The sequence below is a fragment of the Heliangelus exortis genome, chromosome 18 (genome assembly GCF_036169615.1).
Source record: "Heliangelus exortis chromosome 18, bHelExo1.hap1, whole genome shotgun sequence".
Taxonomy (NCBI): Eukaryota; Metazoa; Chordata; class Aves; order Apodiformes; family Trochilidae; genus Heliangelus; species Heliangelus exortis.
In genome coordinates this window covers 4522658-4549107 of record NC_092439.1, presented here as the reverse complement: position 1 = coordinate 4549107, position 26450 = coordinate 4522658, and the positions used below count along the sequence as shown (strand labels likewise).

The 26450-nt window shown below is 41.4% G+C and overlaps 2 protein-coding genes across 5 annotated transcripts in view; one reads left to right on the top strand and one right to left on the bottom strand.

Moving 5' to 3' along the window:
• Nucleotides 1-13961: 13961 nt before the first annotated feature.
• Nucleotides 13962-18093, top strand: SVIP (small VCP interacting protein). The gene is made up of 4 exons (XM_071761784.1): nt 13962-14168; nt 15163-15213; nt 16458-16574; nt 17320-18093. Exons 1-4 carry the CDS (start codon nt 14106-14108, stop codon nt 17332-17334), a joined length of 246 nt encoding a protein of 81 aa, XP_071617885.1. The 5' UTR covers nt 13962-14105; the 3' UTR covers nt 17335-18093.
• Nucleotides 18094-22811: 4718 nt separating this feature from the next.
• Nucleotides 22812-26450, bottom strand: part of GAS2 (growth arrest specific 2) — a 63443-nt gene continuing 59804 nt past the window's right edge. For all 4 annotated transcript variants that reach the window (XM_071762647.1, XM_071762648.1, XM_071762649.1 and 1 more), the window contains exon 8: nt 22812-24124. In XM_071762647.1, the coding sequence (XP_071618748.1) occupies nt 23906-24124 (219 nt within the window). In that variant the 3' untranslated portion in view covers nt 22812-23905. The remainder of the gene's footprint in view (nt 24125-26450) is intronic.

The following is a 26450-nucleotide window of genomic DNA, read 5'->3' as shown; positions in this document are numbered from 1 at the left end:
GCCTCAAACCAGTAAGAGCCTAAAAATACCCATGAGATGCATATAGAATAATGCCCAAAAAATAACTCTGCAGGCACAAAACTGTTATTCAGAACAGCAGCCATTGAAGGTTCATCTTATTTAATGCAAACTCTGTAGATGAAGAATGGGGTAAAGATGAAGAATTTCCATGATTCAATGGTTATTGCTCCTTCAGACAAATGGTCAGAGCTCCTTCTGCTCCCCAGCTTTCCAGATATTTCCATGCTCCAGCATGGAATCATCCTCAACTCTGCAAGGATCTCCAACCCACAGAAAGCCCTTCCAAATCTTGGATTTAGGCAGAACAGAGTCTCAGCATGCAGCATAAAGACAAAATCTACTTTTCCTGTCTGTAGCCCAGGGGTCTGAAAGGATGCCAGTGCTAAAGGGAGAGACACATAATAGAGGCAATAAGCATTCCTGTATTGTATGATACAGTGCTAAGAGAGAGGAAAGAGATAAGTATCATTTCATTTGTTCTAAATGAATGCATAATTTCAAAAGGATTCATATTTGTATCTGAATACAATATTTACATTGTCGGCAAGAGTATTTTCTAGACAGATGTCTTATTGTAAAAACTGAGCTGATTCAGTCTGTAATCACTGGGGCTATTCACATGCTAAAACACTCTGATGGATGATGCATTTTAAAGAGTAATATAATACCTAGTTTTGAGTCAGAAAGGCTACATTACATACTCAAGAAGTACTAGGACTGAAAAGCAAGGGCTGTTACGAATGGAAAGACTTTCCCTGGCTTCTATCTTACCACTGAGCCCCTAAAGCTTTCCTGGGCAAAAGGCACAACTTTCCTTTCACGATAAAAGCATAACAGAATTTGGGATTTGCCCCACTGCAATGAGTATGCTGATGTTGACAAGGAATTATAATTACTTTTAAGTCTTAGAGCCTTATGAAATCTGGCTGAGATGACCACGAACTTCAGGAATGCTCACAGACAAGTTGAACACCTGGGCATGGGACATTTCTGGATCTCCTGTCCTCATTGTCTCAGCCAGGACCCCAAGCAACACAAGTCCTCTGCAGTGAAAAATTAGTAGGGCATCGAATCTGAAAAATACTTCCAAATTGCAAACAATAATCTTCTGGGAAAGAAATCGATATTAGATTAGCTGCAAGGTTAATGCAAGTCTGTGAAGGACATAAAACAAACACAAAAACCAACCCCACAGAGCAGGTTTTGGAAGGCAATCGCACAAGGTCAGGATTCCATACTAAGGGCACATTGTTCTAATGAGAAAATTAAACTTTCTATTTTATGAGAGGTTAATTCACATCTGCTTTGAAAAATGAACTCCAGAAATATTGTTCACATGTGAGTACAACTCAAAATATTTTGCACTGAGCATACTCAAAATATCCAACAGAAATTAGGGGCAGAGGAAAAAAAAGCAGTTAAACTAATCTGAAGGTTTATCCAAACTGAGGATATCCAGGTTTTGGATTTTGTTTGTTTGGGGTTTTTTGTTTGGTTTGGTTTCTTAAAATGTAATCTTTTGATGGGATTGCTATACCTTTCAATTGACCAGTCAAAATGGAATACCATAATGATAACTTCTCTGGTTTCCCCACAAACACTACTCCAACATTCAAGGAAAAGAATGTTTTGTGTTAAAACAAGGTACCTGATATAAGAGATGCTTACAAAGAATCTAACAGACAGCCAAATCCAAACAGAGAAAATCTTTCAAACTGGATGAGCTTCGTGGAAGCAGTAAAAATGTGAATCCCAGAGGTCACCCGTGGTGGTGACAACACAACTGGAGGACATGGCATTTATGAACACAGATTACAAGTGTTTTAATAACCTGAAGAACTTCTCCAGGTGCCTCCCTGTTGAAAATGCAATGATGAAGATGGAGATGGGTAGGAAGCAGTAGGGTCCTGGGGTAGCACAGTGACAAGGCCACATAGAAAACCAGCACAGTGCTTTGAGCATATGAGGGTACATGGATTAAATTCCAGTAACTTACTCAGAGGAGGATCCCTCTTTCAACAGAAAAATCCCTGGTAGTAAATTGATAAACCAAATCCCCCCAACAGCAAGTGTTCCATCTGGTTCTTAGTCTGCTCCTTTTCATTAATAAGAACTTCAACTTCTTACCATGAGCCCTTGGTGCTGCTTGAGGCCTGGAGCTTTATAACGCAATGAAGAAATGAGAGAAATTTACAGCAGATACTGACAGAATGCTCTGGATATTAATCGTTGCCAGCCACAAGCCGCAGCCCAAGCTTTGCTTTGCAGAGCCTGGAGTCTTCCGGGCGCCATTTTGCCCAAGCAATACCCACACAACACAAACCCCTTCTTCCCCATCCCAAGGCCGTAACTTCCCAGGGCTCAAAACTTACCCCTTCCTTGAGCCTGGAACTTTTTCAAAGATGTCTAAAAGAGCTGTTTCTCAGGGACTGTTCTGATCCACTGGATCCTTGTTGTCTCACAAGGGAAGAGCAGCGCGGCAGCACCCAGGGCCTGAGGCAGCTATTGCAGACACCGCCGTTCCCCACACCATGGATCTTCAACCCTTGCTGCTCTGGCTTTTTAATAATAGTCACGTTTCAGAAAATCATTTTTATCTCCAGCTCATCCTCACAAATGTGAACAAACAGGGAGGAAGCTGTTTTGAAAAGCCTCACCAGAATAACATTATTCAGTGGAGGCCCTCAGCTGCAGGCTGCCATTATATACTCATAATGGGATCTGTGAACATGGTATTAGGCTGTAATCAGTCCTTAAGTAGCACAAGGACTACAGGTATGAAGTGATTTTGACTTAAGAAATGGTAGTGCAAGCACCTCTCTTAAAAACAACCACTCTGAAATTGAGGAGCCAAGCCCCATGCTACGCAGAGTTGGGCATCAAAGAGCGTGGCAAGCAGAAAGGCAAACATTTATCTGGCAAGAGATGTAGCTGACAAAATAAGGTTTAAATGTATGCTGAATTCTGCTCTCTGGAGCTTCAACACCTTGCCCTCAGCTTTTTGTTCAGCCAGAGATATAGAACTCTTCCCCAGAAGTTTTGAACAATATCTTCTCTCTCCTAAAGGGAGCAAGTGAGTAAAGGCAGAATGGATTTTTTTACAGCAAGCCCTTCACCAAGTGTGGGCCCGCCTGAGGCATGGCTGAGATAGAGCAGGATTGAAACACGACTCAATTTAGAGCAGGATTGAGATATGATTCAACTTCTTTATCCTAAAAGACCAGTTCCAGCCTCCCAAGACAATTTCTGCCACCAGGTCTCTGACAGAAAAGTCAGAGAGGAAGCACTGACAGTGTGCTGGTCACAAAAAAATACTGATTTCTCTCCACAACTTCACTGTGTTACTGTAAACACAGAACCAAAGCTTCCCCCTTCCCTGTTACACACACTGGGCACGATGAATTTTCCCTAAATTCTCCGAGAATTTTTTCTCAGTGACACCCTCATGGACCCAAGCCTAAGGTACCAGTACCTCTTCTAATATAATAGAAACTCCAAAAGACCAAGATGTGACTCATGCCCATTTTAAACATCTGAAAGGTACAGGTCATTCCTTCTCTTTACCTGCTCTGCTATGGTTCTGCTAAAATAAAACAAACATTTTTCACCTCATCTTAAAAATCAAATCTACAGAATATCTGACTCACCTGAAAGAAAATGTCACAAAATGCAGTATAACAGAGCATCTTATGATGGAAACCCTTGTGGAAGGTTTTACTAAAATATCATAAAAGGAACAGCCACCCTAGAGCATCTCCTGGCACTGGAGGCAGAATTCTGTACCAGCAATACAATTCTAGACAGAGGTTCAAAACCCCTCTTTGGAAACCAGATAATTCCTTTAAAATATGCACATTTGTAATGTAATTTATGTAGAAAACCTTATTGGTTTAATTCCTATTAAATGCCATAGGACTCTTCATAATGCAATTCACTTCAGAAGAAAAAATATCATTCCAATTTATTTAATCCTATGAATTACTAAAACCATTTTCTGACCTACATTAAAAAGGACAAGGCTAGCCTAGAACAAAAACATAACTCCTCTGAAACTTTTTCATTCATCTGTAAATCATACAGCTACTTCAATTAGACATGAAGTTCAACTCCAGCCTACATCTCTCCATTCACACAAACACTAGTGTCCAGTATCTTGAAATTATTTGAAATTAAATTCTTCTTCTGGAATGTCAAGTATACAATATTCCATAAACTTTACAAATAAGCAGAAATGCAGCACTGCTTCTACTACAATTTATAAAAAGTCTCCAAAATTATGTTTTCTGCACTGAAGAAAACTGAAGCTATGGAGTTACCCTAAAAATCACTATTCAATCAAATATGGGGAAAGAGGAGCTCTGCAATTCAGTTTAACAGTTCTTGTTAATCCAGAGATTAACAGATTTGATAAATGAGGGTTGGTTTAAGTGAGAAGAATATAAGAGGACCTACTAAAAAGACCCATGAAGCCCCAAATATCTTAGATGGATTATCACAGAAAACTGCAGGATAGGCAGCCATACTGAAGCAGTTACACTTCATGTAGTGAAAATCTCATGACAATATATAATAATTCTAAAGAACAGTATCACCAAAACTTCCAAACTCTTAATTATCTTCTTTTAAAATATGTGTTTTATGTATGCATATTATAAACATATAGACACGTGTTTTCCATACCCTCTCACTTGCAAGCCATTTTTATGTCATACAGAGGGGATACACACAACACATCTTCTGAGACCTGAGAAAGGCTGTGGGAGAAGGTAGTCTGTGCAGGAATCTGGAGCTGTTTCAAGAAGTCAGTCCTGAGGAATAGGTGCCAGGTTTGTGGTCCTCAGGAGCTCCACATGCTTCCCCTTCCTTCACAAGGAGCCTCCTGGTGAAACTTTGTGCCTGGAATTATACATGTGGTTCCTGGGACTTGTTCTCAGCCTTAAGAGTGTAACATAACCTGAGTAATGACCATGTATAAAAACGACCCTGTATAACAGAATCTCAACCTATTTAGGATCCCTAAAAAGCAGGGGAAGTCTCTTCAGTGTTCATATTTCCTAATGGGGAGAGAAAAGGAGAGCACCAAAGCTTGTGGAAGAACAGGCTTGGTGAGTAAGAACACATTACTATAATCAAGTTTCCAAGTCCTTAGCTGCCAGAAATATGCAATTTCTGCAGAAGGGAAGGGTCAGGTTCTCTTTGCAGGTGCAGTTCTCAGGAAAAAGACCTTGGTTCTATTCTGATGCCATGTGGTACCATTTCTGCAATATGTGCAGTTAATGATGCACATATATGTCAAATTATAATGAAACTTTGAACACCAGAAAGCAAAGCACTGACCCTGGCAGCTTTAATGTTGAAAAAAATCAATTATTACCAACCAACATTATACTTCAATACTGCTGAATCAATGCCTCTAAATGGCACATACCTCTGTTTCTGAACATTATAGACTGATGAAAGAAGAAAACATAGAATTTATTAGGCAGGTACAGGCTTTTAAACACTGTTAGATGAACTCCTCAAATGGCATTTTTACTTAGAGGATTTTAGCTGAAGGATACAAAAGATCATAGTCAAGATCAATTTCCACAGTGCCCTATTAGTGCTTGATTGTGCCAATAATGCTCACCTCTATCCAACCCTGCTGCCCAGCTCCTGTAAAAAAGATGAGATTTTGATAATGCAACCAACTATTTCAGTGGCACCTTAGATTCACACTTTGTGAGGCTTTGTTTCAAAACATGTTGGGATAAATTGCAAGCCTGTAGTCATGCAAAATGGATATTAACAATGAATTTACAGTCTGGATTTCAGCGAGATTCCTTAAGGATGAGAAGCCTGATAGTTCTGTAAGGCATGTTTTTCTACACTGCTTGAAGAAACTTGCCTTTTGAGGTCTGAAGAGTCACTCTCAGAAGGAAGTCTGACTGATAGTATGGCAGGATTAGAGGAAAAATTTTTAATTCCATTTACTTATAGTCAGCTACCAATGGGAAGTGACTCCTGTTCATGCTTGCAAGCCCACCACTGACAAAAGCAGTTTGAAAATTGCAAGAATTTTAAGAAGCAGCTGAAAGAAAGTAACAAGAAAGTTGAAATGCTGGTGAGACACAAAATGTAGGAGCATAAATACCAAAATGTCACAGGATGAAGGAGTGAGGACATTAAACACCACTGCTTTAGCTTCTTCTGACAAGGTACACCCACACCTCTGCTGAGGTCAGCACTTCAAGCACTGGATTGCTTGTGTCCTTTCCCAAGCAAATTAAGAGTGCTCCAACCAGCCTGTTTCAAACCAGCAAACTTCCTACCCAGGAGACAAAAAAAATTCTCAAAGTGTTTCTCTAGCAATGAAAAATCCCTTCATTACTCTCCAAGCAAATGTTTCACTTTTGTGCCCACTAAGCATTTCTGTGTGTTTAGAAATACACGGGTGCAAAGCTTCTGCTAGAGTTGAAAAAGAACTGCCCTGGAAAGGTTCCTTTGGCTCCTGGCCTGCTTGTTTGCTCTTTAGTTTCTTAATTAATTAGAATATGCTTAATTCACCACAAATGTCCATCAGATGATAATAAAGGGCTGGGAACAGGAAATACTCAGCACATGCAGGTCCTTTACCCTTTGGGTTCCCTCTAGCCCCAAAACAGGGATTTAAAACCTAAGTGAATCCAAGTGTTCCTCACTGAGGAGATGTAAGAGACTTAAAAACATTTTAAAAACCAACCAACCAAAAAAATAAATAAAACAAACCAAAAGACACACACAAAAAGTAAAAATGCACTTAAGTATGAAAATACCATAACCTTCTAAGTAAGAAACTTTAGGGTAAGACTAAGGATGTGCCTGCTCTTGGTCTTCCCATGTGCCACACTCTTAATAAGGGTCTAAGTACATTTCTCAGTTCTGAAGAGGAAACACTACAACACAACTCACATTACTGAGTGGTCAAGCAGTAAAAGACCTAAAGAGGGAAATGTTAGAACAGCTGCATCAAGCCAATTTTGAGCAGGAGAAAGTTCCTGCAATATAATCTTTCAATAAGGCACATTAAAGCTGTACCAGCTCCAGGAAGACAGACTCTATGGGAGGGAACAAATTGTAAATTCCTACATCAAAGATACCAGACACTCAGAATCCAGGTGTGAAAAAAACAATTCCAGTCTTTACCCAAGATACAAAACTGATGCCCCAGGCAAGGCTAAAGAATACCAGGTGCAGATACCCAAGCAGAACATACAAAGGCTGAGAATCATTTGCTCCCATCCTTATCTAACTGTGGGAAAACCAGTTTGCTTTTTCCTTGTTTTAGAAATGATTTTATGCCAAATAACTCAAAGCCTATCTCTGCTGACACACTAGAGGGAGAAAGCATATGCATTGCTGTATGTCTTGTAAATGAGTCTATTGCACAGTGATTTTTCAAACAGTGTAGCAGTACAAAGGCAAGCAGGGTGCAAATTGACCTTAAAAAGCAGTGAAATCTTCCTTCTCAGTTTTAATTGCCTTGTACTCAAGCACAAGCTATTTCATGATGTAAATTTATCCTTAGAAGTGGAGACTGTAAACAGCTGTTCTTTTGGCAGTCCCTGATTACTGTCTAACTGTGGCATTCTGGACTGATAAATGCATCATATGACCATGCCCAGCACAATACCCAAAAGAATTCTTTGTTTTAGCTAGAAAGGAAATTAGAAGCTGCTTCACCAGGATTGAGAGTTTATTATTACATGCTGGACAGGCAGTCAAGCAGGATTTCCACAGGCATTTACTGATTTTATTCAAAGATAAGATGCTGAGTTGTACACTGAATTTTCTCAGAAATTTCAGTTCTTCATGCATATGGCTTTTTAAGCAGAAAGAAACTGGAGAGGCAAGGCTTGTATGTAACATGCAAGTTTTCAGTCACCAACCAGCAACCTGCTTAAATCTGAAAAGCTGTCTGGCTTTTGCAAAGCAGATAATGACAATCCATGAGGAAAGATGGGAAACTAATGGAAAGGGATTCTTTGCTAATGAAGGAAAACTATCAAGATTAGCTGAAAGCTTCTGAAGTTAAGCCACAGCTTCAAAAAAAGCTCAGCTTTCACAGACTTTAACAAAAACTGCACTCTGAGATCATGCAGAGCTTGGATTACAGTCACTCACAGTAATCACTGAGATAAAATACAAAGAGAAATTTGTAGGAACTCATGAAGTGAATGCTGAATATGTGAGCCCATAATCTATAATTAAGCACTACATACTCACTCAAGTCACTCATCAAGAATGAGTTAGAATAATAAATAAAACCCAGACTTGCTACGTTCTTAAAAAAATTTCTAAAACTTTCAGTGAGATTGAGAACTAGTACATTTAGTGTGTTATGAGGTATTAATTACATATTTTCATCTGCTCCTTACAGATTCCATGTCCTTCCCCACATTTTGTGCAGAATTGAATACATCTATGTAGATGGAAACATCAAAGATTATTATTCTTTATTATTATTATTCTTTCACTGCTGCTAATCTTCTACATGCACACATAAATCACTAACTTTAAATAAAACCTATTTTAACAGCCAAGTTTTCTAAATTGTCCAAAATCAGACACTGTCCAGAAATTTCCATGCCATGTTCCAAGCAGGGACAAATGTAAGGGTCTTATCAGATGAAGCTTTTGAGACACAGACCTGTAAAAAGATAAAATACTAAGTCACTAAATTCTGCTCATCGTATGCAACTCTCTTTTCTCTTAGCTGGAGCTACTAAGAAAGTACTGAGGTGAGCATGAAGTTGTGTCTTGCAGATTTCATGATCTCTGTGGTGGGAACCTCCACATAAACTAAATGTTATAAATAAAAACCAGTTATACTGTTTATTAATTCATTACAGCAGTACCCAGAGCCTGTGTCTCCAGTAACTTCCCTTTGGACATCAGGCTTTATAAACATGGTGGTTCTTGAACCTCTCAAGAAGAAAGGAACCAGGTAACAGCAGCTGAGGGTCTAAAACCATCACTGTTGCCAACTTCAATATATCCACGGTGCCTAAGGCATTGCAGAGTCTGCCTGTTCCTTGCAACTAACCTCTTGGCTGGATTGTACATATTTTACAGAGCACTTGAATGGCCCTGAAGAAAGGGTAGAAGTGGAAATTCCAGCCCAGCTTAGAGTTCTGTAACTGACAGGACTCCATAAGCACATTCCCTTGTATTGCAGGTGGCATTTACACAGAGACAAGACCTCTTCTACAACAAGAAATTGAGTTTCTCCTTCAATTTACTACTCTGAGAGGACTGTGACATGCAACACTACGGCCAGAGAAGAAATAATTTAAGTGGGACTGACTTAGTAGAGCTGCTGTGGAGAGCACCAGACCTGGACTAACCAAAGCAGACAGCCACTGCCTGCACATCACTGCCCTGTCCACATCACCACTCATCAGGACTGTGCCTGCTCTCAGGAAATCAATGACAGCATTTATATTGATTACCTGCAGTCCTTTCCTATTGATATGTAAGCTGATGGCTAATGACTAGAGAGTAACACATCAGGACCACAAAGACTTACATGAACATCCACAGATGCTGCAATTACTTTTCCAGAAAAGAACCAGGCAAGAACCTGTTCGTGCCTCTCCTGCCTGGAAAGGGCCCCATGTCTTCACTGCTTTAAAAACTGCTTATGGCAAAAGCAAGTACTGCAGACTTCCAAACCACAGTTAGGACTGAGCCAGAAGTCACTTTTTACAGTCACTTCTCTTTTCCTGAAGAAAGATTCCTAAACTTTAAAATTCAAATGAATATTTTTATTGGCTGGAAGAGAGGTACAGGTAACCAAAGATTCCCAAGTTAAATCCCACCTATAATCTAATCACCAATGAATTTTGCTTTTTTATATAATTAAATGAGCATGATAATTTTCTAAACTGTCAGTCAGAAATGGGTTCTCTCTCTACAGTTTGAAACTGAAATAGGTCCAATCTAGATTAGGTAGTAGGATGAAATTCTTTAGTGTGAGGGTGGTGAGACACTGGCACAGGCTGTCCAGAGGAGATGTGGCTGCCCCACCCATGGAAATGCTCAAGGCCAGGTTGGATGGGGCTTGGAACAACCTGGTCTTTTGGGAGTTTTCCCTGCCCATGGCAGGGGGGTTGGAACAAAATGATTTTTAAGGTCCTTTCCAACCCAAACCATGCTATGAGGCTACAATTCTAGCTTTATGTGCGATAGCAGTAACATGAGTCCTCCATTATCAAGAAGTTCCCAAGTTCAAAGTTCAACATGAAAACTGCTGTGCCCCTTTGGACCTCATACTTGATAGATTCTCTTTTGTAGTAGTGTAACAATATGAAGAGTTTCAGAAGAAGGAGGTATTGAAAAAGATATTTGGGGCAGACCGAGTACATATAAAGAATAATTTTCACCCTGGAAATGAAAGCCACCAACCTGTGAGTCACTTGGCCAGGATTTTTGAAGTAAATTCCCTGGTACCTGCATTAACCTAAACACGTGATAGGCAGGGTAAAAACAGCCTTTCCCACACTATCCCACCTCTCCCCCCTGCAGTCCTTATCAGTTATTCTGAAAAGCTTTCTGACACTTCCAGAAACCTAGCAGATAGTAGCAGCTTCCTATTTATGGTCACAGTGCCTGCAATATCAAAATCAAAACAATAAACCAAAGGTGTGGTTATAGAATTGGGAAATAGAGGAAATTCTTGTGTCAATAGTACCACCTGCTGGATTTCCAGAAGATCATAGTTAGTTACTAAACACTGACAAAAATCAGATTAAAATGCAACTTAATACCATTCTTGCACACATACCAACATAGCTAAACCATTAACTGGTAACAAATTGCCAGATCTTCTAATCAACAGCCAAAAACCTGCAGAAAGGTGAGAACATTTTCAGTATGTAATTCTTGTTAAACCAGATATTCAAAACTAAGCACTTCCAATTCATCACATGAATAAAAAAATCCAAACTGGTCAGTCCAGTAACCCCATTTAAATGAAATGTGCCACTATGAATAACATCAGTGTCACATATGGCTTCTTTTTATTTTAAATGTTGATTACATAACTAATATGTTATTCCAGTACAATATTATTGGGTGGGTGAAGTTGACAAAAATGCTCTCAAAGCACTAAAACAAATGAACTAAAAAACCCACTATAATCTGTTACTATTGAGCTTCCAGGCACTAACATTTCTGATCTCACAGCATCAAGAAATATGCAGCAAGCAATTAATCAGAGCACGTTGCAACCCATAATGGAGAAGAGCACACTTGACTCTTTCAAGTGATCTCTGCTGTGTTTAGGAAGGTAAGCTTCATATGGAGCCCAAATTAGTCCCCAAATCTGAATATGTATCTAATTTTCAAGCTATCATTGGTTATTAGTGTGTCTCACCACACAAAGATCCTGTTGACTTAATTTCACAAATTCTCAAAATACCTTTAAGCTCATCCCAGGAAGTCTCAAGAAGCAGTTATTACACATCCTCAACCTAAGTAACTTTAGTGAAAGGTTATCTCTCAAACTTCTGCAGTAACATATTAGCTTTGAAACCCCCCAGTGATAACCTTTAGGTCCTTTGCTACAGAACAAGAAGTTGTTGCCATATTTCCTGCTGTTTCTCAATAAGCAACTTTCCAACCACCTTATGCAGGCACTTCAAAAGAGCTGAAGTTTTGTTTCAAACACTCACCTTCCCAGTTGTGTGGCCTCTCACCTCACACTGTCAGAAAGCTGTGCACTCACTCTGTGCAGAGTTCTGTCCAAACACGTCTCAGTCTTCCTCTACATCTTTTGGATGAAGCAAAGTGTATTTTAGCCACACTTGGGGGCTATAAGCAGATGGATCCAATGGGGGACTGCAGCCCCCCTGAGAAGCTTGACAGCCACTAAGCACTTAATCTACACCAACCAATAGCAACTGGATGCCCCAAAAATTAAAAAAAAAAAAAAAAAAAAAAAAAAAAAAAGCTTTCATTACAAAGCAGAAAGTAAAACCATAACACACTACCCCATGCAGCAGGAAAGCTGCAGCACCTCTGCTATATCTCCTAGGACAACACACTACAGCCCAACTGCTCTACTCGAGTTTTTGAGCACTCCTGCAGACAATTGGTCCTTGTTAGTGAGGGATGGGTGGCAGGTGACCCTCTTTCTGCTCCCCTTTCGACAAGCTTCATCAGCTTTCCATGATGACAGTGGGACTTTTGATGTCCAGTTCAGAAAGCCCAGGACGATGTTGTGATTTATGTAAAGTTAAGCAACACAATCACCCTCTCTGATGGGTAGTTAAAGCTGCAGGGAACAAATGCAAAGACTTAGTACTTTATAATAATTTATAACATCAAAGGCTGGTGGAACAAATCACAGGACAACAGAATTACAGAATCACAATATGAGAGAATGCTTTGGGTTGGAAGGAACCTTAAAGATCATCTAGTTCTACCCTCCCTGCATGGGCAGGGACACCCCCCACTAGACCAGGTTGCTCCAAGCCCCATCCAACCTGGACGTGAACAATTCCAGGGATGGGGCAGCCACAGCTCCTCTGGGCAGGATGTGCCAGTGTCTCACCACCCTCACACTGAAGAATTCCTTCCTACTGCCTAACCTAAATCTAACCTCTTTCAGCTTAAAACCATTACCCCTAGTCCTATCACTAGTAAAAGTGATACACACTTGTACAAGTCTCTCCCCAGCTTTCCTGTAAACACTTCTTCAAGTCCTAGAAGGCCTCTATAGGGTCTCCCTGGAGCCTTCTCTTCTCCAGGCTGAACAACCCCTACTCTTTCAGCCTTTCTTCATAGGAGGGGTGCTCCAGCCCTCTGATCATCTTCGGGGCCCTCCTCTGGGCTCACTCCAACAGCTCCATGTCCTTCTTGTGTTGGGGGCTCCAGAATTGGACACAAGACTCCAGTGTCCATGAGAGCAGAGCAGCACGTTGGTGCAAAAAGATCACAGAGGCTGGAGAGAAGCTGGTTAGAGACTGCATTGTTTATTAAGAATATGTATTATTATGTATTATACTCTTCACACAGTCCTTGGGGGTTGATGCATGCAACAACGTTATAAAATTCAGAAAATTTTGTTGAATAGGGTATTGCTAGAGTCTGCTATAAATAACGAAGTTTGCAATATTGTTGAAGAAACAGTGGAAGAGCTTTGAAACTTCAGCTTTCTCTGATTAATGAGTTTTCCAACATTGAGGAGCATGACACATCCTGACAGTAAAGCCCCAGCAAACCACTTCACAGAGGACAGAATGTGAAAAACAAGCATTACTCCACCTAAACCCGGGAGATTTCCAAGTGAGATACACATGTAAAGATATTAAAATACCAGAAAAGAATCACATGCATCTCAGGGTGAACAAAAACGAGTAGAAAAGAAATGTGGCTAAAGACTCAAGTTGGCAGGACACTGCTGGATGTGACATGTCCAAGGAAGGGGCAGTACAGGTCCGTGCCATCCCTTTGGTTCCCGCACACCTTCCCGCGCTGCTCCTCGGGAAAAATCCCCGCACGCCGGAGCTTTGAGCACCCAGTGCTGGGCGGGCTGCGAGCAGAGGCGGTGCGAGAGCACCTCTGGCTTTGGCAATAGGCAAATCACCACCTAAAACCGGAGAAAAACCAGAGCTCCACAGACGGGAGGCTGAACCCCCAGCAGCCCTGCCCGCTGCGCGGTCGCCCCGGCACCAGCGGGTGGCAGCACGGCCCCGGGGAAGGGGAACCCCTCTATCGGCTTTATCGGAGCGAGCTGAAAGTTAATTACCCTGCTGTCCCTTTTGCCCTTTTTGAATTTAATTGAGTTTAACTCCCGGGGGAGGGGGGAGGGAGGGAATTCGCACGGCCCGGACACGACCGCCCCGTCCTTGGGCCGCCACCCTCCCTTCCCTTCCCTTCCCTTCCCTGCCCCGGCAGCCCCGGTCCGGCCCTGCCCGCCCCCGCCGGCACAGCAGCCCCGGCTCCCGGCCCTATGACGGGGCGGGCTCTGCCGGGGCCTGCGGGCGGGGCCGTTGCCGCCACCACCTCCTCAGCCCCCGCCTGCCCAGCTGTGGCCGGCCCTGCCGGCGGTGGGGCCCGCCATGGGGCTGTGCCTGCCCTGCATGGGGGGAGCCGTCAAGGACGTGGTGGAGACGCCCGATCCGGTGAGTGCGGGGTCGGAGGAGCCGGTTTCTTTATCCCCCCCTTTTATCCCTCCCCTCTCCTCCCGCACGGTTTGTTTGTCAGCGGGCAGTGACGCCCAGCGGGACGGGGGACGAGCGGGGCCCTCCCCGGCGGGGCGGGTGGGAGGGAGGGAAGGAAGGAGGGAGACAGAGAGAGCCGCCTTCCTGAAAAATGGAGGCCGGGCCGCTGAGCTCCCTGCGCCGGCACCGGGGCTGGGCGGCAGCCCTGGCTGGCAGGAAGGCCTCATGGCTGCCGCAGTGCCTCAGGAGCGTGTCCGAGGCAGCGGCTGGGTAGGGAAATTCCTCCTGCGGCCCCCGGGCTGGGGAGGGAGCAGCTGCCGGAGCAGCCCTGGCACCCCCCGTCCTGCTTCGGTCCGGTCCCCACGGCTGATTCCCGGGCTTCAGGTGAAGGGGGTTTGTGTCATCATCGAGGCCAAGATGCGGCCCCTTTTAACCAGAAATGGGGGAAAACTCCGCTTTTCTCTCCAGTGCGCGGTGCTCTTCGCCTCTAACCCACCTTCGGGGGGGTGGTATTTTCCCTTCCCCGGGCAGGAACCCTCCTCCTCCACCCCTCAGCTCAGGGCTTCTTTGGGGAGCTAAGAATGAGCCCATTAAGCTTAGAAGGGCGAATTTCCCCTTTTTTCTCGTTTCAGAAGGTCATCTCGCACACTGTGTGTCGTTATTACACCAGGCTGAATTTTTTGGAGTGAAGGTGTAACGCAGGCAGCTGACTACAGCCTTCTGGTGGGGTTGGTGTATATGTCAGCAGCTGCTCTTGCAGAGAATTAGTCACTGAAAGCACTTGGTTCTTGCAGCCTGGCAGAGGAAGGGGAAGAGTGATGCTAAGTGATTGAAGATTAGCATTTTGTGGCATTTTGCGGTACAGATTTGAGTCACGTTGGAAAAATTAAGACTTCCAAAAGATTGCACAGACTGTATTTGAATAGAGTTTAACTGTCTTTCACATTTTATTTAGGAAGTAAAAAGAAGACAGCTAGCAGAAGCTGCTGAAAAGAGGCAGATGGAGGTAATGTCTGATGAAATGCCATTTGCTCAAATGATGCTTTGGTAACTGGTTTAGGAACACTGGATATCATGCATGGATTGTGGGAATTGTCATTAAATATTTTCATAGTAGTATTATTATATACCATTTTTATTATATATTTACAGTAGAGTCTCATTGCTAAGGAGATGCTCAAAGACCACTGCAAGATGGCTCAGCTTGGATGGGAGACATTTTCCACTAGTTACAAAGGAATTGAACCAAGGAATTGAAAAGCAAGTTTGCTGTTATTTTTTTCGACACTGTAAAGCCTGGATATAAAAGATGAAAGAAATATTTCAAACCAGATTTGTCAGTTTCTGTGGTGGCAATTTCAAGTGGTTCTGCTCGTGTAATTCTCTTACAAATGCACGTTATAGACACTTGAAAGTTCAGCATTTTTCTCAGCTCAGATTCCAGCAAATAAGTAGTAACCTATTCCTCTGTCTATTTAAGCTTAATGAGCTTTAACTACTTAAATATCCTTGATGACAGAAGAGGTAGGTGGACCAAGTTCTAGCAGAATGTAGAACTCACCATCCTGGTTCTTCTTTCTTGCCCTTCTCAAAAAAGGCTTGCAACATACAGCATGCAAAATCTGCAATAAGTAAAAAATCTACCTTAGAGACCACAGCTGAGCTATGGAGACAGGGGGATGTGTTGTTTGGATGAGTGTAAAGCTCCCATTGATTTCTGTAGTAGCTACACAGAGCCTGTGACATGCTCTATCTGCTTATTGAGTGGTAGAATGGAAGCTGCCATTATGATTTTCATCATCTGTGTCCTGTCTCTGGCCTTTTGATAAAGCCTTTTGATAAAAGGAGGTGGAAGAAGTGGGCAGGTGATGAAACATCTAACATTCTTACAGGTTAAGTCATCTCTTCCCAGTTAACTCCATTTGTGAGGGCTAGAATAGGCCCTAACACTGCAAAAAACACAGGCTAAAATTCATGGGACTTTTAGGAAGGGAGGTTCTGGTTCTGCATCTCAGGCAAATATAATTTCAATCAAATGCATTCACCTGGATACAAGATCAATATGAAACAAAACCACCCTAACATACCTATGGGACCAAGAGCTCACAGTGTGAAGTATCCTGAAGGGTCTGAGTTTGTTTTCACTGTTTTCATGCAGAGAGTTCAAAAAATGGTGTTTCCAAGATGTGCACTTTAATGTCTATCCTTAAAAATAGATAACTGGTCTTACCCAAATGTGTTTTCTCCCAGGCTTCCTCTCGAGGCATTAAGAACATTCAGTCTGTAGAGCAAAAGAAAAAGAAACAGGAAGAAATAGAAAAAAGAATTGCAGCTTCAGGTTCTGGAGGAGGAGGAGGAGGCCTGAGAGTAAGTTTAAAAAAGAAAGAACATGATGCAACTGTCCTTATATTCACTGTGAAAATCCTGCTTTGTTGTTTTCCCCAAGATAGAATCACTTGAGAGAAAACCAAGAGGAGGGTAAATGGAAGCCTGTGCCACTATCACACAGTGTTCCTAATGAGACTTCATTTCTGGGACATAGACAAAAACGATGGCAGAGATCATCACCCTCCCTTTCTCCCTGGTTTCTGCATCTATGATGCATCCAAATTGCTGTAGTTTGACTCTCAGCTCTGGAGACCTCCTCACTGAGCTGCCCTGTACTCAGTGTTCCTTTCCTGGACTGGTTGAGATCCTTTCTCTTCTCTCAAATGTTTGAGCTAAGTAGGATAATGGCCTTGGGTTTCACACAACTCTACAAAAACACCCAGAGTGTAGTCATATGTACAGATGAACTTCACTGCTACTGTTTTACTAATGTAAACTTTGTCTCAGAAGACCAGGCAGAGATTTAATTAAGAATTAGATTATCCAAGGCAGTAGATGCAGCTGGCTTCAGAAGCCTTCATCCCCTGCCCTCATTGCTGTCCAGGAATCAGGGTGGGAGTTTGTCTAAGCTGATGCTGTTGGGCTCAATATCCCTCACTTGCTGGATATAAAAGGGTGTAAACATAGGGAATTATCACCTTTAGGCAGCTTTGACTTGGTTGGTTGGTTTTTTTCTTACCTGTCTTCATACAAACCTGTGGTGTTTTGTTGTCTTTGCCTTTAGTGGCAGGTTGGATAAAGAAGATTGACTTCTGGAGAGGAGATGGATGTTTGTGGCCAACAGGCTGCCAGTTTCTGCAGCAGAGTGGCACTTACTCATCATGTGGCTTTCCCTGTTTGCATATGAAGACTCAGCAGTACTTTTGCCATTGTGGAAGGACAGATGTGGAAACATACACTAAGAAACTTAAAGAACTAACTCTGAAAACTAAATTTGGGGCAATTTTGTTTTGGTTTGGTTTATATGCATGATTTATTGCTTCCCTGTGAAGGGTGTGAGAGGAGTTTTCTCTCATGACAGTGGCCTCCTTACCTGTAGTTGGTTGGTATGTATGTGCTGTCTGGTCAGTTGGATGTCTGTCTGCCTGTGTGTGACTGGTTTAGGCACAGCTCAGGTGCCCAAGTAGTTTTTTTGACACTTCAAGCTCTACCATTAAACTTTTTTCCCAAATCCTCATGTAGAAAGTTGTTCATAAATATATATATTTGAATATGTAGGTAACAGCAATCTCTTCAGTTTCCTGATGACTTTTGAACTGCTTAGGGATTTAGTGCCTTTTTCAAAAAAAAAGATTTATGGTGAGTCCTTACAAATGGAAGGATTTTGTGACAGTAGTTAAAAAAACCAGAAACCTTTATAAACACTCTATACTTATAGGAAGAAAGCTGGTCTATTAAGAGTCTAATAATTTTTCTCCTTTTCTGATGTGGATATTTTTTGAGTCTGTAGTATTTATAACGAATACTGAAAGCTAAACATTAAAAATACTGTTAATAATCGTTTTCTTTTATTGCCACAAGAGGGCAGTGCGGCACCTGTCTGGATTTTGAAAAACAAAAAGCAAGACTTAACTACGTCATCACTTGGGTGGTTCATTTCCTAGAGTTTCCTGTACTGCATAGGTGGGTTGCTTACAGTGCAGTAACATTTACCAAATACCCAAAGCTCTGTTGTGGGTTTTTTTTGTTTTTTTCTTTGTTCAGCAATGTCTGCCACCCCTTTCCCCAACCTGAAACTGCCTTTGATTATTTAAAACTACCTTTAAAACACTACAGTGTTACAACAGGACATAGAAACTGCTTTGATAGATGGGGGAAGTTTGTTGCAGCATGATCAGTACCAAGAATCTTGCTCTTCTTTTCCCCAGGGAGCAATATGTGTGGCCTCAGTATGTTACTGTCCCCATTTCTGACCTAGTTTAGCCTATAGAGGCTTTTTTTTTTTTTTTCTTGAACTAAATATTTCCCAGCAGTGTCTCACACTGGTTTAGGAGCACAGCTCTGACACAATGAATTTCCTGGCTTGGCTTTCAGAACTGAGTTGAAGGGAGACTTAAGCAGTAATATAATGCTGTTTGTGCTAAAAAAGCTGTGTCCTTGGCAGATGAATACCTTCCATTTCCTTTCATTGCTGGTAGTTTCTTCACTGTATTCATGTGTCCTGGTGATTTTTTTAAATTCTAATAAAAATGCATTGAATTATAATAAAATATACTGAACATTAGTTTGAAATGTGAATTTCAACTCAACATAGCACAGTGGTTGTCCTGCAAAGACATGTAAATGGCACCTATCACTTGGTTGGTCACTTGGAGTATTTCAAGTATAATGCAGTCTTTTTACTCTATCATTCTGCTCTGCCAAGTCCATAGAGGGAGGAGATAACCAGCAGGCTCTTCATCCAAATCCCTACCCTATAAAAGAGCCAGCACACTGCACTGACCCAACAGGAGCCTGCTCTGGGTTCACTATCAGGACTCCTTTAAAAAACATTGCAACAACCCAGTGGAACCATTCACAGTTCCTGGGTCACCCCTTGATGTGGTCAAAACAGGAATTTTCAATGGGAAACTTTGAGGCAGCCCAAGGGATGGCTGCTCTGTTCTGCTCCAGCTGCTGTCACCCTTCAGGGTGCTTTAAGTGTGAGATTAGCACCCTGTCTGAACATCCACACTGCTCCTCATCCAGCTCTTGGTCCTGCCAAGACACTTGGCTTGCTCCTGAGCCTGGTATTTAAGAGGTGATCCTTGCAGTTCAGAAGGATCAGTCTCCATCCTTTGAGTAAAACACAGATATGTCTGTGCTGCTTAGAAGAGTCCTTAGTTTGAAGATGAGATTAATTCTTTCAGCTAAGAAAGGCATCAGAAGGTTTGGGGGTGTGTAGTTCTATATTACAAAATGCTGATAGATAAAGTTATATTTAAAGAGGTTTGTACATCATACCCACCTAACTCTTCTGCTGGCCAGTCCCCCTCTTTTTTCTACCACTTTGTGCTGATCTAAGTAAATAATAAAATGGGAATTTTGTCCCTATTCCTCCTCAATCCTAGATGTTTACTTCACCATAGAGGCTGTTAAAATCTCCCCACTCATGTAGGCAGTTGACATTTTGTTTGCTTCCCAGCAGTGCCACTATTCCTCTTTTTTTTTTTTTTTTTTTTTTCTGCCTTCTGCAAGCATTTTCACTTTCTTGCAGATTACTTGAAGAACTCCTGGCAGCCAAAGTCCAGGGCCTGGAAGCTGAAATGAAAGCTCTGGCTCTCAGTGACTGCCATAGCATGGGGTTTGTTGCACTAACAGCAAACTGAAACCATCTGCTACTGCATTTTGTTAAAAAACACAGATTGTGCCCAGGAGAGAGCGTTTGGGGCTGGACACCGAGGTCTGGGAGGACACAGAAGCTGTGTCTCCACAGGGGTAGGTAGCACGGCTGGGAGCCTGTAGGAAAACAGATGACTTCAGCATGTGGATTTGGCATGGGGACAGCCTAAATCATTGGGACACAGCTCATCAGGCACAAGCAGTGCCAGGAGTTGGACTGGGATGGAAAAAAAAAAACAAAAAACCACCTCTGCAGCCCCATAAAGGTTCGCGTGATCCCACACGGCTGTTTCACCTTACTTTAGATTCCTGACATACCACAGGCTGAGCAGCAGGAGACACAAAGCCAAGGAAAAACACTTGGCCTCCTTCCCATCAGGTACTGCAGATTAACAGCCAATGAGGCAGTATAAAACCTAAACCTAAAAAGACCCAAAACTTGGTAAGCCTCTCCAGCAAATGCTTCAGTAACACCGTGGTGTGGCAGGCAGCTCATCTCCCTGCTCTAAAATGCACACACATGTAATTAATTCAGTGGTGGGCATTAAGTTACAAGAAACTTGCCATGCCTTCCCACACACAAATATTGACACCTCCCTGGTGCACTCATCCCCCAATAGCCCCTGAACTGGTTTCCATGGGGTTTAGGTATCCTCTCAAAATAGCTGTTGGAAAAAGGTGGCAATGAAAGGAAGGAGCAATTACCACTATAATACAGAAAACCAAAGCTATGACAACAAAAAGCCCCCAAAACAAAACAAAAAAACCCCGAAGACAAAACCAAAACCACCCCAAACAGGCCCTATTCTCTCTCAGTTCTGTAAATAATCCTCCTGGGAAGAAAAACTCCAGGTGATGTATGAACAGGAAAGTGACAGAAGGTCCCTCCTGTAACAAGCAGTAACAGATGTTAGAGTTACATTTCCAAAAGAACTCTGACTTGGTTCCAGCATGGCAATGCTTGTTTGACATTACACACTAATACCTAGTTTTTAAAAGTAATCTTACATAATTTAACCATCTCAAGTGTTAGCAGTTACTCATTCACAGCCAGCAGGAGCTCCCAAGAGGGTTGTCCTGTTACCCACTGAGGACTTCGAGAAGTGGCTTTGCTGCAGCTCGTAACAGTTCAACTTTTGAGGACTTTGAGTACCCTCAGCAATCACTTCCAGCTCTTAAACAGCACAGAGCAAGCTAAGATACCTACATGGAACAATCACCCTACACAGCCAGTTCAGACAAGAAACTATTCCAGTCTCAGCAGACTCACCCACACTTGGAGGAACAGGGAAGAGCTGCAGATCTTCCCCCAGGGTTCTCCACCATTCACTTCAGCCTTCTGGAAGTCAGCACTGGATACCTGACGACCATAGGTTTTGGCACAGAAACTTTCAGTATCATGCCCTCTACCAAACAATGTGGTTTTTCTCTCCCCAAGTACATGAGCTCTGTTCCACCCCCATCACTGCAACAAGCTCTGAATCTCTTTGAGCAAGGATTTGCTGCTCACCTTTAGGTTTATAAATTAACCCTCTGGCTCCTAATTAGCTCCCCAACTCCTGACATCACTGTAGGATCTATCCCATAAGAAAATACCACTTATCAGCAACACTTACCCTCTGAATAAGACACTCCCAAACCCTCCTCCAGAACTACCCAGCTTCCTGCACCTTTTATTTGCTTGTTGATGCTTTATTTTCCCTCTCTCCACACCCACACCAGGTGCATGAGGTAAGTCCCACCTGTAACTTTTTACACAGGTGGTAGTGTCAGTACTTTACAAAGTCCCTTTATAGGTTTCCCATTCTGGAACTGGCTAAATTCAAATTTTAAGGCAGGATGTGTTTTAATGTGGGGTTTTTGTTTGTTTTTTTTTTAAGATGCTTGAGTACCCTGTATTAAAATAGACTATATTGATAGCTACAGTCCAAGCACATAAAGCAGCTCAAGTTTAATTTAAAATCTTGGTTTGGATTTACCAGGATTATTGGCTGAAGCCTAATAGTAAAATAAATCTTATGATTCCTTTTTTTTTTTTTTTTTTAATTATCTGCTCTGGAATTATGAACATATAAACACCTTTAATTGTTTTAAATAAAAAAAGTAATAGTAATGCAAACCTAATCTTGTTTAGGTTTAGAAAAGTAACCATTCTTTCAAAATAAACGTCTGACGCTTTCAGAAGTGATTTTTTTTTTTCTTCTCTGTTCATTTGAAAACTGTTCTTTTGGTGCATATATTAAGATCATGATTTTTTCCAGCTGTGCTGCACTTCTTAAAAATAATGTTGTGTATGGTCCATTCTCTGCTCCCATAAGGTCTACATATGTTGCTTCTCTGAGAATTGGGTCTTCCAGTGGTTTTTCAGAGGAACTACTGATTGAGTCTACATTTAATCTTCCTAGAAAATATCTAAAGAGTAAGATTAAAAGCCTGCAACTTTTTCCTCTAAAAAACATGTTTGGAATTATGTAGTGCACCAATCAGTTGTGAACTGTTTGCATTTAGCAGGTATTTTCAGCCAGTGAGGTCGAGTGGTTCCACAGCAGTGAGCTTCATGGTGATGATTTTAATAAGGCAGGGGCCATGAAAGAAGGTCTTGATCCTGTCGAGCCATTAGAAGGTTTGCTGTTAATTTTAAAGACCACAGGAGCAGATCATAAGCCTAGGTTTTAAAATCAAACATCAAAAAATAGCAGTTGGTACTTAAGGAATATTAATTTTCAAGAAAACTGAGGTATTTCTGTGCTACTTGTTGTAAGTGAATGCTTGCTTCACTGTGTAGCTTACTATTAGGTTAGCAAGCAGTGGTGTATACTGTGGGGATCCAGTTAGTAACAGCAAAATGTAGGTACACAGGGTAGAAATAATAAAGACGACTTGGAAAATGTCAGAGTATTTAAAAAAAACCTTTATTTCATTTATAATGAAACAACTGAGTTCTGCTCAAATTTATACAGTCAGTGAAATAATCCTATAAAATGATTTTTCTAGGACGTTACAAGGCACATAAATTACTAAATATAAACATAGAAAAGTAGCCAAAATAATGAACTAAGCCCCCATATGCCTTTAGCTATTTTAGAGGTGTGTGAATGATTTACAAGAATGTGAATCACTCTACCGGCAGGGTAATGAATATTTCACATTTGGCATGACCAACAAAATTAAAAAAGAAGGGGAAGGAAAAGCTCAGATTCAAGGGCAGTGTAGTGTTCTGTGACTCCAGAGGGCTGAGCATCTCCTCCCTGGGTCATCTCCTCCTGCTTCCCTGGGGGGGATGCAGCACATCACCCCACGGGTGACCAGGAGAAGGGGCAACCCCTCAACTTCCTCAGCCTCCTATACCAGGCAGTTTTGAAAAAAAAAAAACCATGAAGGATCTACATACAGATCTAACACTTCAGCTTTAAAGAGTGGAAGGTGTGGGCTTGGTTTTTTCTTTTTCCTTTGGGCTTTTTTTTTTATATATAAAATCACTTGGGGAACTTGTTTGGCATGCAGTTATATTCTACTGATTAAGAAAATCTCGCAACCCATAAAAATAGTAAATTTTTATTCCATTTGAAGAGGCATAACCAAATAATTTCCACAAATATTCATTTTCCACCTGCATATATATTTTTCAACTATCCTAACAGTCAAGGATTCACTGTAATAAGATTTTATACAAATGTATAGTGTATTTTCTTCCATTAACAGGATCCACTCCTTTAGGTAACTCTAAGCATACATTCACATATAAAAGAGTAATAATTTGGCTAAAAATATATGTCTATTTCTTATCTGATTGTAGTAATTAGCCTATCAAGGGTAATTTGCTATAAAAGATACAGTACTAGAAATAAATAGATCTTCAAAATGGGTTGCCATTTCCAGTCTGTCTGAAATTTTCCAAAGTCCTTTTAAAGCATCAACTAAATTCACTACACTTGAGAAAATACTTTGGACCTACACGTATAGAGTCCCAACCACACGAGAAGCTTATTTCACTTAATCTCCTTCTTGGTTTTGTAATGGGCAGAAACCACCAGATAATTGTCTGGATTCATGTCCCTGAGGGTTGGAGACTTGCTCTGGATTGGAGAAGTTTTCCCATCCACTCGGGAGATCTGCAGCATTCGGCACGGGTCATGCTTCAGTAAGTAACCTGCAAAAGTTTCCCATCCTCCTCCAACACGAACCATCACGTGCTTGTTGTGCAGCATCTGAAATTACACACACAGGGTAAAAAAAAGTAAAATTCTTGAGAGGATTCCATACACTGGAAAAATCGCTTTTTTTTTTTTCTACTGGAAAAAGCTCTGCTTCCTTTAATTAAAAGTCACGGATGTGTCAGGAGTCTGCTTGGGAATAAAAGGAAAAGCGAAGAAATTGTAGAGTGGTTTTTATTTTAATTTAAGAAGAAAATTTTAAAAGCTAAAAAAAAAGATAATATTTAAAATTAAAGCTTTTCACATTTTCTGTAAATAACACAATGTTTTTCTTGTAGTTCCATAGCACTGAGTGTTCCTGTTATTCCTGTGTTTGGTATAAACATTGTAGAGAACAGGAATGTTTTGCAATTCTTTGAAATTATGTTAGTAAATACACCATTTTATATGTCTTCAAACTGGCTTTCTCTATAGGATAGGGACCTATAGAAAAGGAGTCAGGGCAAACAACCAAAACAATCTTCTCTCTCTCTTAAAATATCAAAAACATTATTTAAGAAAATGACTTACCATTTAGTTTAGCAATTTCTTATTGCTGACATACATCCTAACTAAAATGGTACAATTTTTCTAATGAAGAACACCAGAAATAATGTACCTGGAACTGTTTGGAGATACCTGAATTTATGCCAAGCTGTGAAATAAAATACTAAAGAAGTCCCCAGGCCCTTACTGGTGGGACAGCTCAGCACTGCTCACCGTTGCTTTTATTCCAGAAAACTGGGGCTTGCCCTACAAAGCAATTTCAGGTTGAAAGGTGGATCTAGCTGCCAAATTAGGTACTCATCCTCCAGATCCACACAAATTTTCTGCCAAAATCCAATATTTTCACCGAGCACTAATGTAACTTCCCCCACGTCTGCACCTCTGAGCTCAGCTGGCAGTTCCACTGATTTATCTCCTCAAATAAAGACCAGTGAGATGTCAGAGAGCAGCACATTCTAGAGAAGCCACATCATAAATCCTGCACTGAAAAATGCTTTGATTAGTACACCTCATGAAATTGTCCTTGCAAGAGGTATGCTGGAAGATGGATAATGCAGTCTGGGTAATGACATTTGGATTGATGGCTGTGATGAGTAACCAGGCTCTTCTGCATGGCCAAAAACTCCCTGGAGGGCTGAGAGTATTTGCAGTTCAGACTTACATGGCACATCATCCTTTTGTAACATAGAACAGTTCAGAGTAGTGCACACAGACAACAGAACAACTCTCAATCAAACAAAATCAGAGATAATAAAAGGCAAAAAATATGACTCTTAAAGAAAACCTCAACCAACAAACACCTCAGCCTAAAAATTTGGTTTTGACTTCTGTGACACGAAGAGGCAGATTGACCCAGAGTAAAGAGAGCACAGCAAGCTCTAGATTTCTAGAATTTGAAAATTAGGGTAAGTTTACAAGGAATCAAACTCTTCATGTGCATAAGCAGCTGCAGATGACATCTTGTTTGAAAGTTTGAATTGAAAACATTTTAATGCATGGAAATTCTTGTTCCTGCATTTTGCTTTTTATGTGCAGCACAGTGCAAAGTCCATTCAACTTTACAGATACTGAAAAAAAAAAAAAAGGTCCCTCTGATCCATCCCAATGAGAGGACAGTAAAGAACTCTGGGTTTTAACATCTCTCAGCTACTGAGACTCTGCTCCTGCTCTGGGTTGTAGGAGCAATAGCTGTGCACAACTGAGCTTTGTCTCTAGATTTACATGGCTATGAAAATAGAATCAGGCTCACATCTTCACCAGTCCCACTGGTTTTGTCTCAGGCTTTGTATTTTTGTTTCAAGACTTCATTTTGAACAGGGGTATGCTCAGACTCCAGAGTTACCAGACTTGAATCGTAGTTTCAGTCTGGACAATACCTCAGGAAAGAAGCAAATAGTTTTTCCATCAGCTTTAAGAGTTGCAGTTCAAATGGTGATACAGCCTTGAGACAGCAGAGTCTACAGAATTTTATTCAAGCAACCGTGTCCTCTCTGGGTGCCTAAAAAAGGCATTTGAGAAATGCCCCCAAAACTTTTTATATTCAAACATTTTGAGCTCAACTTCAGTCCCTTACAACACGTGGAAGGAGTTAACTGCTGCTGAATTTCAGCTTCCACTTCTTGTCACAGGGGGGTTCAGGTTCCAAGAGCACTGAGTATCTGGACTTCTGATTAAGAGTTAGGAATGGAAAGTTAGCAAAAAGTATATTTGGTTCAATTTTCCTTAGGGACTACTGTGCAGACAAATAAAACCCACTGCTGGACTGCTATTTCCTGATGCTCAGGTTAAATGTACATCTTCTGTCTTTCCCCTCTTTTTGTTTTCTCTTTGTATG

Coding starts and splice junctions, on each gene's coding strand:
- SVIP (XM_071761784.1), top strand. CDS start 14,106: ATGGGGCTGTGCCTGCCCTGCATGGGGGGAGCCGTCAAGGACGTGGTG. Junction 14,169..15,162: donor TGGTGGAGACGCCCGATCCG/GTGAGTGCGGGG, acceptor CATTTTATTTAG/GAAGTAAAAAGAAGACAGCT. Junction 15,214..16,457: donor CTGAAAAGAGGCAGATGGAG/GTAATGTCTGAT, acceptor GTTTTCTCCCAG/GCTTCCTCTCGAGGCATTAA.